The sequence below is a fragment of the Drosophila persimilis genome, unplaced genomic scaffold (genome assembly GCF_003286085.1).
Source record: "Drosophila persimilis strain 14011-0111.01,24,50 unplaced genomic scaffold, DperRS2 tig00000766-arrow-arrow-pilon, whole genome shotgun sequence".
NCBI lineage: Eukaryota > Metazoa > Arthropoda > Insecta > Diptera > Drosophilidae > Drosophila > Drosophila persimilis.
Window position 1 is genome coordinate 226,714 of NW_020825350.1, and position 15,499 is coordinate 242,212.

General features: G+C 47.1%; 3 protein-coding genes across 5 annotated transcripts; all 3 read left to right on the forward strand.

The window, feature by feature from the left end:
• The first annotated feature begins 2,475 nt into the window (after positions 1–2,475).
• LOC6600448 (G-protein coupled receptor moody) lies at positions 2,476–7,727 on the forward strand. 3 transcript variants are annotated; one of them, XM_026992592.1, is made up of 6 exons: positions 2,476–2,727; positions 2,812–3,410; positions 4,118–4,227; positions 4,616–4,756; positions 4,846–5,846; positions 5,919–7,727. In XM_026992592.1, the coding sequence occupies exons 3-6, from the start codon at positions 4,127–4,129 to the stop codon at positions 6,695–6,697; spliced, it is 2,022 nt and encodes a 673-aa protein (XP_026848393.1). In that variant the 5' UTR covers positions 2,476–2,727; positions 2,812–3,410; positions 4,118–4,126; the 3' UTR covers positions 6,698–7,727. The 3 variants fall into 3 exon arrangements, with proteins under 3 accessions (XP_026848393.1, XP_002025553.1, XP_026848394.1); XM_002025517.2 differs by having other exon boundaries at positions 2,476–3,410; XM_026992593.1 differs by lacking the exons at positions 2,476–2,727; positions 2,812–3,410 and adding an exon at positions 3,831–4,029.
• A 37-nt stretch (positions 7,728–7,764) lies between these two features.
• Positions 7,765–9,257, forward strand: LOC6600447 (E3 ubiquitin-protein ligase RNF128). Its single transcript, XM_002025516.2, has 2 exons — positions 7,765–8,860; positions 8,935–9,257. The coding sequence occupies exons 1-2, from the start codon at positions 8,739–8,741 to the stop codon at positions 9,236–9,238; spliced, it is 426 nt and encodes a 141-aa protein (XP_002025552.1). The 5' UTR covers positions 7,765–8,738; the 3' UTR covers positions 9,239–9,257.
• A 1,446-nt stretch (positions 9,258–10,703) lies between these two features.
• On the forward strand, positions 10,704–12,668 carry LOC6600446 (protein ultraspiracle). Its single transcript, XM_026992614.1, has one exon. It carries the CDS (start codon positions 11,078–11,080, stop codon positions 12,539–12,541), a length of 1,464 nt encoding a protein of 487 aa, XP_026848415.1. The 5' UTR covers positions 10,704–11,077; the 3' UTR covers positions 12,542–12,668.
• The last annotated feature ends 2,831 nt before the right edge of the window (positions 12,669–15,499 follow it).

Consider the following 15,499-nt stretch of genomic DNA (forward strand, 5'->3'; position numbering starts at 1 on the left):
CTTTTCACAGCCAAGTCAAATCGTAAGCTAAGATTGGCTACACAGAGAAGTAGTACAGTACGCGGAGCATTGCGCAACGGTCCAAAGTAGCTTACAAATTTGAATGTTTGAAAGTTCGTTTCCTTCAAAATATTCATCGTTGTATCCACAATGCATTCATTGAACACTAAACTAGCTCGCATTCATCGCAGATTGCATATCAACCCTATCATCAGACCCTTTTACAATTAAGTAGACTTTGTTTTGAGCTATATTATTAGACCGGAATCAATTTTTTTCTGTAATCTTGGTTCTAAAATTCCTGCTATTTTGATCATTGAACGGTTCACTCTGTGTGGAGGGAGAGTCTTGAGTTCATTTTGTTTCTTAGCTGCTTCGAGTAAGTCTGTATTTATCCCGCATATTACGGCAGTTATCAGGGAATTATAAATACCATTCGCAGAAAAATCCTATAAAATAGGAACCATTAAAGGAACTGTGTACTGCTTTCAAAATATTTGACTACGGTAACTACGACCTTTTTGCTTTCTTTTCCCTGTAAATGAGTAAAACAAAAACCGCATAGGCGCGTGCATATATAAATCGAACGTAAAAAAGGGATAAATACACTTATCCCAACATTCGAATCACATTGTATTGGACATGCATGCCTCATGCTGATTCATGGCTACCCTGCCCCAGCCTACACGCCTCGTCTCGCCTCGCCCCCATAACCCGTTAGAAATGATTAAGGCACTGGGCTTGGGTCATTGCTAGGCGCCGTCACCGCGTCTTTTACGCTTCCGAGTTTCGATTGAAAGTCGTCTCAATTAATGAATCAACAGACGTCACTTCACCCTCTCTTCCACTCTGTCCACCAGTTGCCGGGTCGGGTCGAGTCGGGTCGGGTCGGGTCGGGTGCGGGTCGTCTGTTTGGCAGAAAAATGTAGTTTCGTTTCGATTTGTTTTTCAAGGAAAACTCTTTGGCAACGTGAGCTGACCCCCAACGGACAGAGCTCCGGAATTGTTTGTTTTTATGCAGGCGAACCAAAGAACTGATGTAGCTCGCCTGTGCATACCCACACAAACACACATTAATACATATGTATGTATGTACATAATGTACATAATAAATAGGTTCATGATAGCAAAAAGTAATTTCAGTGTATTTTTTTGTAATTTAATATAGTAAAACTGGGATTTTAGCTTCAAAGTGTACTAGCAATATAAGATACATACTAGGCGTACACATGTACATACATATGGATGTATGTATGTATGCAAGTAAAAACGTCAAGGATAGGGCCATTAAATCCTATCTTTTTCATTGAAAATATATGGTAGATTTGGATTTAATTTAATAAATTCATATGTGCATACATACATACTGTACTGTTTTCCAAACTAAAATTTTTCCAATAAAAATACAATTTTTTAAATCTATCTATCTATATATGTACATATGTATGTATGTATGCGTGCACAATGTATGTATATTTAGATAACTATAAACTATCATGTTCTTCACACAATCGCCAACAAACAACAAACAAAACTGATCGTTGGAGAGGGGCACAAAAACCGCTTCGTCTTCATTTCGACAATTTCGATGTCGATGTCCAATTGTGTAAACATTAGAATACGGACACAAACCGCCCCTTCCTCCATTGCCGTTGACCCTTCTCGGACGAAGAACCTTATCAGGATGAATAGTTGTATCTGTGCATACATATGTATGTATGTATGTACGGTTGTCCATGCATGCATATTAGATATATCTATACATATGTATGTGATTTGGTGATATATACATACATATGTACTATTTATGTAGTTCTTGGTTCTGCTGCTGCTGATTGCTGCTGCACAATTGCTTCTGAGAAGCATTCGTATCTACACATATGTACTCATCGCGGATCGGCAATCATTGAGCACTTTTATTGGCATTACCCACTGCTGGCTCACACACAGCCCCCGACCGCAACGATCGGCATTTATCCGGGCTGGTGTGCGTGTGCTTGGCCGTGCTATCTCTGTCTGTCACGTTGTCTGCCACCAGCCAAGCGGACAGCAAGTCTGCAAGAGCGCAAACATCAGCCACAGCGCCAAAGCTCCAAGGCAGGGTATACTCCTATAAGGTAAGGCTGTGCCAGTGACACAAGATTTTGTTTGGGTTTGAATCTATAGAAACAGAATCTAACATCAATAAAAAGGCGTTTTCTTTGTTTAGTATACATATACATATGTACATATATGTATAGTGGAGATTTCTTTATCAGTAGAAAATGAGTTGATGTGAAAGAAATGAGGGTGAAACTCGAAGTAGAGGCTGCCCGACCTTTTATAAATACTGCTTGCGCGAAAGCACGCTCAAACGGAAAAAAAGAGAGATAGAGAGAGAGGAAGAGAACCGAGCATTTGTCAACTGACAATATCACCGACGAAGTCGAAGGCGACGACAGCGACGGACCGCTCTGTCCCCGCTCTGCCAACAACACTCGATAAAGTGCACTCGTTCTAGGCAAACGCTAGCGCTACACAATTTGGCCGTTACGTTACGGTTAGTGAGTTCCGTCGGCTCTCGGATTTTGGGTTTCGGTTTCGATTTCGGTTTCAGTTTCAGTTTTTAGTTGAGTTTGATTCCCATTGATTGCTTGTGCCGTAATCTATGAAAGTGACATTTGATTCGGATTGCCGATCGCTGCTGATTCTTGTGTTTTTTGTTTCTTGGTTTCTGCCCAAGTGCGTGTGAGTGAGATAACCCTAGCGGGTCACTATTGGTGGTGCTCCCTGTGATTATGCTGAGTGTGGCGCAACCGTTTCTACCTGCAGGCTGGGCCCCTGAGAGCACACCTCGCGTGCCGCCGAAACGCGCACTGTATTAGTCATGATCGTCAGAGCGTCTCTTGAATCACCAACAGCAACAGCCTCCATTCCCTTGCCCCCTGCCACAGCCACCGAGTGGCGTCCCCAACAACAACAATAGCAGGGCCACCACTTACTCGTATGTGAATAACCGAATTCGAATGCCGTAAACTGTTTACATTGCTCAAGAGCATTACTCACCTCCCGCTCACACGACCTGACGCAGTAGCAAGATCGTAGGAGGGAAGGAAAGGAGCGGAGAATTGCATTGAATCGGAGTAAAGTGGAGTGGACTGGAGTGGATTGGAGTGGAGTGGGAGGATTGCATTGGAGATTCGCAGCTGCAGCACTAGAGTCTGTCGATTAAGTGAGCAGAAAATAAACAACAAGCAGCCGCCAGCCGCCAGCCGCCATTCCCCTGACCACTGATAACACCCCAAATACAAACAAACACGCCAGCAGAGAGCGAAACCGAACCGAACGTGTGCGCACGGAGAGAGGGAGAGATAGTACTCCTCCCATCCAAAACGCACGAGAGCAGCCGGATAACTCTCAGCGTGACTCAGGTGAGCGGGAACTGATCCCTCGATTGCGTATACGCCGTGAGGGACATTAAGATATACATATGTATGTATGTATGTGTGTAGATCGTGGCAGATCCTTGTGAACATTCTCGATCATGGGCCGGGTCCATCACTTGTCTCCATTAGGGGGCCACTTCACACATTAGAGCAGCGGATAGCCGCCGTAGTGATGACACAGGCAGACACACACACACACAGAGGCAGGCACTCAATTAATTAAGGTTCGGCGCTGATCTTTGCACCCCAAGATGAGCTCCGGGCAGTGCTGGAGAGACACCAGAAGCATCAGAAGCAGAAACAGAAACAGAGACGAGTGTGACCTCTTTAAATTATTTAATTGACACTAATTTATCATAGTCCCATTCCCAATAAGAAGCAGCAGCAGCAGCGGAAGGGTGACCCGCCCCGGGGTTGTGTTGTGCATCTGCGCCGACGCACAGGCAGCTAGTGGCACCATCACAATGACTGCGCTCCCAGTTGGAAATTGTCGGTCGTAGCGATCGGTGATCAGTCCTTGGCGATTGCTCGACATCAGGATAGTAATAACATTAGAAACTTGACTCCAAATATTCACAATAACAATAATAACCTTAGTCGAAAGGTACTGAATCCATCTTGATCATCTTCATGACATGCACTTGGATAACCCCCCCCTTTCCGTGTTTCTATCAATCTTTATCTTCCTGCAGCACTATAGAATGAGTGACGAGACAACGGGCAGCCTGGGTGATGTCTTCTCCCCCATGGACACGCCAACGACAACGATGATGCCCCCGCCAGCGGATGTCGATGAGAGCGGGTGAGTTGTGAAGCGGTGGCGAGTTAATTCGACTCGAGTGGTGCTATGTGATGCGACCCTATCGGGAGCCATGGGTAATTATAGCTCTCGGCTGGCAGTGTGAAAGGTCCGATAAGAGATCGTTAATATTACGCGCTCCATTACGCTAGTTGTGGGGCCATAGAGTGGGGGGACCAGTCGAGTGCACGGATGTGTTGACACGATCGCTGCGATGACTCCGTTTGGGCGTGCCAACAAAGAGAACGATTCTTGTGCTGGCGGAAGCCCCTGAGTCCCCGATAGGATGATAGGAGGCCGAAGGTCGCATCACTTCCCGATTGCTGCAAGGATCACTATTATTTACCCCCTCCTTATTCTACATTTTCCGCCTGCCTCTCGTTCGTTGCAGCTTCTCGCATTCCCTACTGACATTTGCCGCAGTCATGACCTTTCTGATCATGATCGTGGGCATCTGCGGCAATCTGCTGACGGTGGTGGCACTGCTTAAGTGCCCCAAGGTGCGCAATGTGGCCGCTGCGTTTATCATCAGGTGCGTATCGGAGCCATCTTACTATTTCTAATCCAAGCAGGGTATCGATTACTTAACGGCTTCTCCATCTCACTCTCCCGTACCCGTAGTCTTTGCATTGCCGATCTACTGTTCTGCGCCTTGGTTTTGCCCTTTCAGGGCCTACGCTTTGTCCAGGGCACGTGGCGCCACGGCGAGGTTCTGTGCCGGCTCATTCCCTTCATCCAGTACGGAAACATCGGGGTATCCCTCCTGTGCATCGCGATGATCACGATCAACCGCTACGTGATGATCACGCACTATAGCCTGTACAACAGGATCTACAAACGCCACTGGATAGCCATCATGATCGCCGCCTGCTGGCTCTTCTCGTACGGGATGCAGCTGCCGACGCTCCTGGGCGCCTGGGGACGCTTCGGGTATGATGCCCGCCTGCAGACCTGCTCCATCATGAGTGATCGCCACGGGCATAGCAGCAAGACGACGCTCTTCATCACGGCCTTTGTCATCCCCTGCCTGGTGATTATCGCCTGCTACGCGAAGATCTTCTGGGTGGTGCACAAGTCCGAGCAGCGGCTCAAGAGGCATGCCACCAAGCAGAACTCCATTCCCAACAATCTGCGGCCATTGGCCGCTGCCACCTCGGTGCCGTCCGGCGACGGTGCAAATCCCAGCCAGGTCCCAGCCGGCTGCCGGGTCTCCTCCGACAGCAGCAGCAACTACTCCACGGATGTTCCCGATACGACACCAGGCGGAGCCGGTGGTGGGGCTGGGGTTAAGCAGCAGCCGAGCCGCGTCAAGGATCAGCGGGAAGTGCGCGCCAAGCGAAACGAGTGGCGCATTACCAAGATGGTGCTGGCCATCTTTCTGTCCTTTGTGATCTGCTACCTGCCCATTACCATTGTCAAGGTGGCCGACAAGGACGTGGAACACCCCAGCCTACACATCTTCAGCTACATCATGCTCTACCTGTCCGCCTGCATCAATCCCATAATCTACGTGATCATGAACAAGCAGTACCGCAAGGCCTACAAGACAGTCGTCTTTTGCCAGCCCGCCGCTCGCCTACTGATGCCCTTCGGCAAGGGAAACGGGGCCAGCAGTGCCGCAGGTACGTACCGGTTGACGCCCTCTGCCGCCCCAGGAACTGCCTCCACTAAGTCACGGTCTCAAATCGTTTCAGAGAAATGGAAAGATACCGGGTTGAGCAACAACCACAGCCGCACTATTGTCTCCCAGATGTCGGCAGGAGCAACGGCAACGGCAGCGGCGGGAACCCAGCCACAGTCCACGTCCACACAGGGTCCGGTTCAGGCCCTGGAGCTGACGGCCCGGGTACCAGATCTGATCAGCAAATCATCGAATCTGCCACTACCACAGCCACTGCCCCAGATCCCACCGGCGGGAGCTCGTCCGTCCCTTACACCGCCGCCACCTCCGTCGGTGTTGACAGCGACACACAGCAACGGAAGCGGCAGCCAACGACTCCCGCTCAAGAAGAACAATCACTCCTACACAAACAGCGGCTTCAACAGCAGTGTGATCAGCGCCAACCCCAGTTCCAGTCCCAGTCCCAGTTCCAGCGGCGGGGGAATCTACCGGCCAGGGATTGGCTCGATGGGGAACGGCTCGGCCGCGATACGACGCATCACCATGGTGGGGGACGACATCATCCTGGAGGAGGAGGAGCTGCCGCCTACCCCAACAGCGAGCTCTCCCCCACAGATGCAGGCTCCGCCGCCGCCGCCGCCGCCATCTTCGTCAAGACAAACGACAATGAACGCATTGAATACAACGCCGAAGACGCCCATCTATATGAACGTCGACAGCCCGAAGAGAAACCAGTCTTATAGCGAACGCAACATTCCAGTTCCGGCTAGGGAGGGTCACGATCAAGGAGTCAAGGACTCCCAAGGACTCCCCAGCAAGCTTATGGATAAGAAGAAATTCCCAAAAGACTAACGAAATGCTTTAATTCCAAATATCATCATAATTGTTATGCTACTTTCGTTGCACGCCCATATGCATCGGTATGTCGGTACAGATCGGGTGTGGAATACGTGTTCTGCTGTCTATCACAGTTTTATTGTTTTACTGTTGGTTATCCCCCCTTTCCTAATTGTACGCCCAATACACTATTTTCACTATCTATCGTAGAAACTGTGCCATGCCCATTCGGCCCGTATTGAAAAAGTTATCATAGATATGTTCGAAATAGGCTAGTTGCACTGACATCTACACTGTTACCTATCGAATCCGTGTTTACACTTGCGCTAAGTTGAGTTATTGAGGCTGATAGCTGTGCTTCCCACAAAAACTGTAATAGTCAACCAAAAAATATTCAAATGGTTGATCTAATGGTAAAATTAGTTTAAAGTATTTTGTTTTAAGTATTATACGTATATTTGCTCCATTTCCCTCAGCCATACTTTTTAATCTTCCAGCTTTTGTTGTTGCTAGTGGTGATAGTTCACAAGATAGGCAGAACAGGGCTAAAAAAAAACTGGAACGCAACCAGAACTCAATAACTCAACTCAAGTATAAATAGGGTATAAGAAGTCGTAATTTGTAAAATATTTTAGACCGTGTGTTCCACAATCGGTATCCGAATATCGTTGTACCGTATGCGCTTGGCTTATCGATTAGCTTTTAAACCCCCAAAAAAGACATTGCACTAAATATTTTACACATATGCAGACATAAATATACATATATAGAGCAGTAGTTATACATTTAGCTATTTATCGTGGCCCACGTTTAGTACTAGCAGTCTTTTTTTTTAAACCTACCCACACACACATCTACATATATGTATATGTACATAGCTTTAATCTTAGATATCTCTTTTTGTTTTAGGTGCTCTTTGTTCAAAATTGAAACATTCCATTCCTGCGTAGGCCTCTGTAAATGTAAACCCCAAACAGACATTTAGAGAAGGACAAGTAATCGAATATCAATATAAACAAATACATATTTATAATATAATAAAAAATACTAATAGAATTCAATTCAATCCTCGACCCCGATAATAATAAAATACGTCTTATTATATGCAGGTCCTCCCCCCTTCCAAGGTAGAGTTTCTGATTGCTTTTTGCGAACTGATCATAAGCGACAACAGGTAAAAGTGCTATAATATTTTAATGGTTGATAGAATAAGGATTTTAGAACAATTTGCATCGAAAAGTCAATTTCTAACAATAACTTTGCAAAAAGGTGGACGATATGTAAATGCATAAGTATTTCCATTCATATTCGACTAAGATTTCTTTCAGACATCCTTTAACACTTACAGGCCTGCGCTCTGGGACTCTCTTCTTCAATTTCTACGCATGGGATAAAAATACTTGCATATCTGTTGTCTTTTGTATTCCCTTGAATTTGCAGTCCGAGACTCGTATGTTGTTTATCACTCGAGTATCACTTGCAAGTATGCGCTTGCTTTTCCGTTAAGCCGTTTCCGTTTGTAAATTTGTTTCCTCGCTCCAGGCTAAAGCCTATCAGTCTCGTGTGTTGCCCGTAGATGTGTTGAAACTTAAAAGTTGTCGCTTAATATCTACCTACTATGTACATCAGCTATTTATGATTTATTTCAGTTCCTATACGATACATTTCCGAAAGTTTCCAGGAGCCATTGCAATTCTAATTTTGAGGCTTTTCAACATTCTTTAAACGTTTAGTTCTGGTTGAAGATGATTATGTTTAAGCCAAGGGCAGAGCCATCGATGGTGAACGCCCTGCTTCTGGTTGGATCTGCTGACCCAGTTCGGACAATGTATCATTACCACTTTTGTGGGGCGGCGCAGAAAGTTTGCAGCCTCTCCTCTCCGGCTGACTAGCCAATGGGCTGGAGGCTGTTGGGGAAAGGGCGTTGACGCGTGTGCCGCCTGTACGCTTATCATCCATCCGCTAGCTGCACTCAGTAAGCTGCTGCAGCCAGAGCGAACAGGCAGTCGGCTTAGATTTAGGCGGAGGCAGAGCCAGAGACATAGCCATAGCCGGAATGAGCGTGCACAATGTGATCTGCGCGATCTGCTCGGAGCGGTATCGGATGACGGACCAGATCCTGGCAGGGAGCTGCGGTCACGTATTCCACGAGGAGTGCCTGGAACGCTGGCGTGTGGAGTAAGTGGAGTCCCAGTGGAGTAAGCTCTTTGGTGTGTAGTACGGTTTGCCACTCATCACTTAATTCATTCCAGGTCAAGAACGTGCCCCATTTGCCGCAGCGACGACACTGTGTACTTGCAGCTTTACTTGGACTTTGAAGAGCCGCCACCCAGCCAGAATCAGAGCCAAGGTCAAAGCGGGAGTGCAGACAGCGGAATCGAGAGTGTCGAGAGTGGCACCGAATATTCCGGAATAATGCGGGAGTACGAGAATCTGCTGTACGAGACGGGGGTGTATCGGGAGGAGATAGAGTACTTAAATGAGCGCATTGAGACCCTAATGCTGCGCAATTCACAGCTGAAGGCGAAGCTGGAAATGTCGAGCGATTCTGATTAAAGAAACTTTGATGTTAACATTCGCTTATCTGCATTTTCGCTGGGCGACACCTCTGCACTCGTATGCCGAGCAAAAACATCGCCTTTGAGGAGCCAAACTGATTTGGCACAGATGGTAAATATATAAATGTATAATCACTTCAATGCAAACGGAAGCAACAGCTGGGAACCGAACCAGTTTAGCCGCTCATGTGCAACACTGTTGTTTGCCATTCGCCCTGGCACTTGGCCTGGGCGCGCACTTTGAACTGCCTGAAAATTCACTTTAGTTTATTTTTCAATACCCTGCATTTTAAGCAATTTTAACACGTTTTGTGGCTGAACTTTGAGCAGACAGTCACTGTATGTGGGATGTCAGCGGGGAAACACTCTGTGCACCCCAAATGCTTGCCGACTGCAGCGAGTGCACAATCAGCTGTTCTTTTGCAAAAATCGTCACTTTACGTGCTTCTTCTTGGCGTTCTGTGTGAATAGCATATTACCGCGTCTCTTTGTATCATGATGGACTCAATTACAATTACAAAAATTGCAACAAATTAATTCTGCAAGTGTATGTGTGCGTTCTCCGATTGTGATAGCCCCGATAAGTATTTAAACATAAGTGCGCGTCGTTTTGCAAGAAATCAAGCGGCCCTGGCTGCAAGTAAGTTGGATTCGCATATACATATATTCCATAGTTAATACTTTTGAGTCTCGTTGTCGGCTCTAATTCCGATGGCAGTGGCAGTTGGCATTGCTGGTCTATTATTTGTGTGTCGCTTGCGCCGATACGTCTCGCCGCGTCTCGGTATTGGGGTCGAGGCTGAGGCTGAGGCGGGACCGGACCGGAGAAATTTGCCCATTCTCCATTCATATGCATTTCCACATAATTGCAGCAAAATTTTTATTTGCAACAGTGGCATACCAGACAGACGCAGAGTTGCTTTTGTTGTAGGTGCGTGGTGAGAACGGCAATGGCGCTGTGCTGCTAGGGCTGTCATCTCCCTCGATCTGCCTGACAATCAGGCGCGAATGTCAAGGTCTTGTCCGAATGACAAGTGTAACAATTATTCCTCACAATCGATATAAACTTCAATATTAAGGAGCAAATACTTGACACCCACCAGATATACGTATTTGTGCTTTTTCGTGCGGTGCAACAACTCTGACAACAGTGTTTGTTTAAACAGAGATGCGCAGTAATGTGAATGCCGAATCACAGTGCAGTTCTGGGTATGGCCTGCCCAAGGGAAACATAAATACATGCACCATTTAATGCTGTAAAATTCGTTGTGTAAATATATGTGTATTTAAATATTAATTGTGGGCATTTTCATTAAATGTGGTTCCACCTTGAGTTGCAGCCAAGCCGCGACTCGTGACTAAAAAGAATATTTCGTGATCTGTGTCACAGGTTTGCGCAAAACACTGCTCATCTCCATGAGGTGAGTTGTGGCCGAGTGGTGAGATTGTCTTTGTTGAGAAAAAATGTCGACGCGAAAAAAGGTTTTAATCCATTAGTCAGAAAGTCTGGCGTTCTTTGTTGTTGGAAAATCGCAATTGGAGTCTGCAAAAGCGGGATTTGGCGTACGGAGTGCGACACGAGCGAGATTATGTAAATGCATCACCTGGAACGGCGACTGCAACACCAGACCAGAGCTGCTCTACCTAGCCAATCACACAGACACGGTGGCGTTGGCGTTGGCGTTGACGACACAAAGTGAAACCAGCGCAGCAGAGAGCAGAGAGGGGAAAGTCAGCGTCAGCAGCACCCAAAACACGCACACGACAAACACAAAAGTAGGAGGAGAATCTCTGAGAACCGAACTGTAAACAGAGGGAAGAACAGAAAGCTGTCGGAATGGACAATTGCGACCAGGACGCAGGCTTCCGGCTGGGCCACATCAAGGAGGAGGTCAAGCCGGACATCTCGCAGCTGAATGACAGCAATAACAGCAGCTTTTCGCCCAAAGCGGAGAGCCCAGGCCCCTTTTTGCAGAACATGTCCATGGTGCACGTGATGCCATCGGGCAACAGCAGCGAAAATCAGGGCCAAATGGCACAGGCGTCCGCGGGCGGGGCCTCAGCCCAACAGCAGTATCCGCCGAACCACCCGCTAAGCGGCTCTAAGCACCTGTGCTCCATCTGTGGCGACCGGGCCAGTGGAAAGCACTACGGCGTCTACAGCTGTGAGGGCTGCAAAGGCTTCTTCAAGCGCACGGTGCGAAAGGATCTCACATACGCATGCCGCGAGAACCGCAACTGCATCATCGATAAGCGCCAGCGGAACCGCTGCCAGTACTGCCGCTACCAGAAGTGTCTATCCTGCGGCATGAAGCGCGAGGCTGTGCAAGAGGAGCGGCAGCGCGGCGCCCGCAGTGCAGCGGGCAGGCTAAGTGCTGGTGGCGGATCTGTCGGTGGTGGCAGCGTCGGCTCTGGCAGTGGCGGTGGCGGAGGAAGCGGCGGCAGTGTGGGCGGCAACGGAGCGGACGAGTTCATGGCCAACAACGTCTCCCGAGACTTCACCATTGAGCGGCTACTGGATGCCGAGCAGCGGGCGGAAGCACAAAGCGGCGATCGGGCTCTGGCCTTCCTGCGGGTGGGCCCCAACTCGACCGTGCAGCCGGACTACAAGGGGGCCGTGTCGGCCCTGTGCCAGGTGGTGAACAAACAGCTCTACCAGATGGTGGAGTACGCTCGCCTCATGCCGCACTTTGCACAGCTGCCGCTGGATGACCAGGTGATCCTGCTGAAGGCTGCTTGGAACGAGCTGTTGATCGCCAACGTGGCCTGGTGCAGTATTGTGTCGCTGGACGATGCCATGGCCACCGGCATGGGCCACGACAGCGCCTTCGAACGGCGATCGCCGGTGCTGCAACCGCAACAGCTGTTTCTCAACCAGAGCTTCTCCTACCATCGCAACAGCGCCATCAAGGCGGGCGTCTCCACTATCTTCGATCGCATCCTCTCCGAGCTGAGCGTAAAGATGAAGCGCCTCAACCTTGACCGCCGCGAGCTGGCTTGCCTCAAGGCCATCATCCTGTACAACCCGGACATGCGCGGCATTAAGAACCGCGCCGAGATCGAGATTTGCCGTGAGAAGGTCTACGCCTGCCTGGACGAGCACTGCCGCGTCGAGCATCCCGGCGACGATGGCCGCTTTGCCCAGCTTCTGCTGCGCCTGCCCGCGCTGCGCTCCATCAGTCTGAAGTGTCTCGATCATCTCTTTTTCTTCCGCATCATCAGCGATCGGCCACTGGAGGAGCTCTTTATCGAGCAGCTCGAGTCGCAGCCCCCTCCCGGCCTCACGCTGAAGCCCGAATGAGCGGCGTGCTGCCCATCGAATGTTTCATTGTGATTGCGTTGTTTGCATTTCTCCCTCCTGGTCCTGATCCTCCTGTTACCTTCGATCCAATCCTCCCTCCCTCCCTCCCCTCTTAATATTACGCAAAATGTGTATGTAATTGTTTTTTTTTTATATTAACATTATTATTATTATTATTGAGATAGAAAATGTTTTCCTTAAGATGATTATATGTCTCCGCAACGTTTATGGCCAAGTAAACGAAAAACCAATCCCAAAACTTTAGAAGAACACACACACACCCACACACAAAGGCGAAAAGCGAACACACACAAAATCAAATTAAAAGTTAACCTAAACTAAAGCTACAAAAATATATAGATCTAGACATAATTATGATGTACAGAGACGTATATATGGATGTACAGATGTGTGCATCGATTATCTATTTAGCCACGTACAGGTACGCCGTATGCATGAAGGTACGTGTCCCGTATGCCCGTTCTTGAACCAATTGTAATTACTTTTTATCATAATTGTAACCAGAGTTACCGATTTCATGCGAGACGCAGAACAACCACAAAAACGAATCCAACCAGATATATATCTATGTATTGTATAAAATATAACTCCTGCATAACATAAGGCTTGTCGTTTCTCTGCCGCTCCGACACGGATCGGATCGTCGATTAATCCAGTCGTTGGACATGTTCATTTGTACAGTGCTTGGCAAAACTGTAGGACAGTCGGAGGGCAGTGCATCCGTGGGATCGTCAGATTTTGCTGAACCAATTTCCTATATATTTGATTAAGGCGGTGGACATTCGATTCATTTCTCAGTTTATAGCATTTAACAATGTTTACATCGGTTATGCCATAGACCAAATTCCAACTGAGTTGGAATGGTAATTTCTGGCATCCCCTTGTTTGAATTAGATCCTATCATCCGTCTTTTGAATTTGCAATACAAATTTAAAACACCTTGGGGTTGGAATGTTTTGGAGAGAAATGTATGGCTTTCAATTGATGTTGATTACCGAAAGATAAGTCAAGCCAAAGTTAAAGTTTTCTGCCATTTTTTCAAATTACAAATTTTATCGTTAAAATTTTGGAATGATAGGAAGGTTTTTAGTAAATCAACCCTACCTTATAATAAACTTAGTAAAACTTAAACCAAAACTAAATACCTTTTTAATACCAAATCTCCAGTCAATTATTGATTTCAGTGGCTTTTAAGCTTATAGAAACACCAGTTGCAAGTATTTTGTCAGTTCGATATACGTAGATTAAACAATTGACTGATTTCTCCTATATCTCAATGATTTTTTTTATTCATATGTACATACATTCTCTTATGCGATTCGAGAACTAAAGTACAATAATATCTAGACATCTAGATACCAAAAAGGGAAATTCGATGGTGAGTTTTTTTTCGATAGCTCACCATTAGATTTTCGTGTTTATATGTTCTATGGTATGTTTTCAACGGCTTACTCGTACTTTTAACTCCAAATTACTGTGATAGAAGCATAGGCCATCCTTAGAACCCATCGCTCCGATCAGTTTGGCACCTGATTCCAGACCGCCTACAGCTATGGCTCGCACTGTGCACACATTTCTGTACATACATACGTACATACGAATATGAATATGAATATGTCCATGGGTGCGTGCTATTACCCAATGATTTGGTTTGTGGGCCACGTCCTTCCCGCCCCAGCCGCCTGCGCTTTTACCATGGCATTTGGTCAATTTTTATAAAATTTATGTCTCTTGCTTCGGCCTACCCCCTCTCCATGCCACAGACAACCAGCGGACGTACGGACGGACAGAGGGACAGCGGACGTACGGACGTCCGCACATAGCGAATGTATGTTAGTATGTAGTTACAAAAATATGGTATTAACGCACAAGCAGCGCCTAATAATAGATATTGTTTTCGAAAAAAGAAGAAATTTCTCCGCTGACGACGCACATTATGTTCCAAAAATAGGCTGTAGGCAGCAGCCAATCGCTCCGTCTATATCTCTTCTGTCCTCTGCACGGATATGTATCGGGACAATACGACTGATCTGGTACTCTGTTCCGATCCTGTTCGGATTTAAAGATCTCAAAATTTACAAAACTCTCCTGAAAGTTGCTGAGTGTGATCCTTTTTGCTTGGAAAAAGAAATCAATATAGAGAGTGAGAGAGAGAGAGCGAGACAGTGAGAGATCGAGAGCGAAAAAAGCTTCTGAAAGCTCATTGGCTGCAGAGGGAGATGGGTGGGACGCGCTGTCCACACTTATTGTGGGTGGTTTTTATTGGTTTAGCTAATCGCTCGCTATCCTTGATTTTAAGATGCTTTCCTTTGTGGCATCGCAAGCATATTTAATAAATTTCATAAATATTCCACAAATACAATATACACAGTAAAGCATATACATATGCATAAATATATGTACATATGCATACGTACGATATTTTACATATTGAAATATTTGAAATGAAAAATAAAATGTTTCGCACGGAAAAACCATGAAAGCATGCCAATAAAATCATGTGTTGAACAGTCTCCCCCCTCAGCCCGTCCCACCCACCAGCAGCGCCATCCTCGGCGTTTTGGTATGGGTGTGCGCGTGTGTGTGTGTGTGTGTGTGTGTGTGCATTGGAAAAGAGTTTTCGAAGCGAAATTAACAATTTGGCTATTTTCGTAGTTATGCGGGGGCGTTTAATGGTTGGGCCAGGGCGGGGACAGGCGTTGGGGGCAGGGCCCACAGATCAGACTCGCTGACAGACAGAACGTTTGGGGCCAACAAGTTGTTGTCGCACACATATTTACCATACGTGCGTATGTGTATGTACATGCTCGCACAGAGTGACTCCTGCATTGGGAGCGGAGCGATGCAAAAAACTGACGACTTTTCCTACCAATTTTACCCCCAACAGACACACAGACACACACACACACAAGCATGGATGGGTGGGAAGGAAGTAAG

Excerpts from the sequence above, each read along its gene's own strand:
- LOC6600448 (XM_002025517.2), top strand. The coding sequence starts at position 4,127 with ATGAGTGACGAGACAACGGGCAGCCTGGGTGATGTCTTCTCCCCCATG. Across the intron at positions 4,228-4,615 it reads GCGGATGTCGATGAGAGCGG|CTTCTCGCATTCCCTACTGA; the intron begins GTGAGTTGTGAA and ends CGTTCGTTGCAG. Across the intron at positions 4,757-4,845 it reads GCCGCTGCGTTTATCATCAG|TCTTTGCATTGCCGATCTAC; the intron begins GTGCGTATCGGA and ends CCGTACCCGTAG.
- LOC6600447 (XM_002025516.2), top strand. The coding sequence starts at position 8,739 with ATGAGCGTGCACAATGTGATCTGCGCGATCTGCTCGGAGCGGTATCGG. Across the intron at positions 8,861-8,934 it reads CTGGAACGCTGGCGTGTGGA|GTCAAGAACGTGCCCCATTT; the intron begins GTAAGTGGAGTC and ends AATTCATTCCAG.
- LOC6600446 (XM_026992614.1), top strand. The coding sequence starts at position 11,078 with ATGGACAATTGCGACCAGGACGCAGGCTTCCGGCTGGGCCACATCAAG.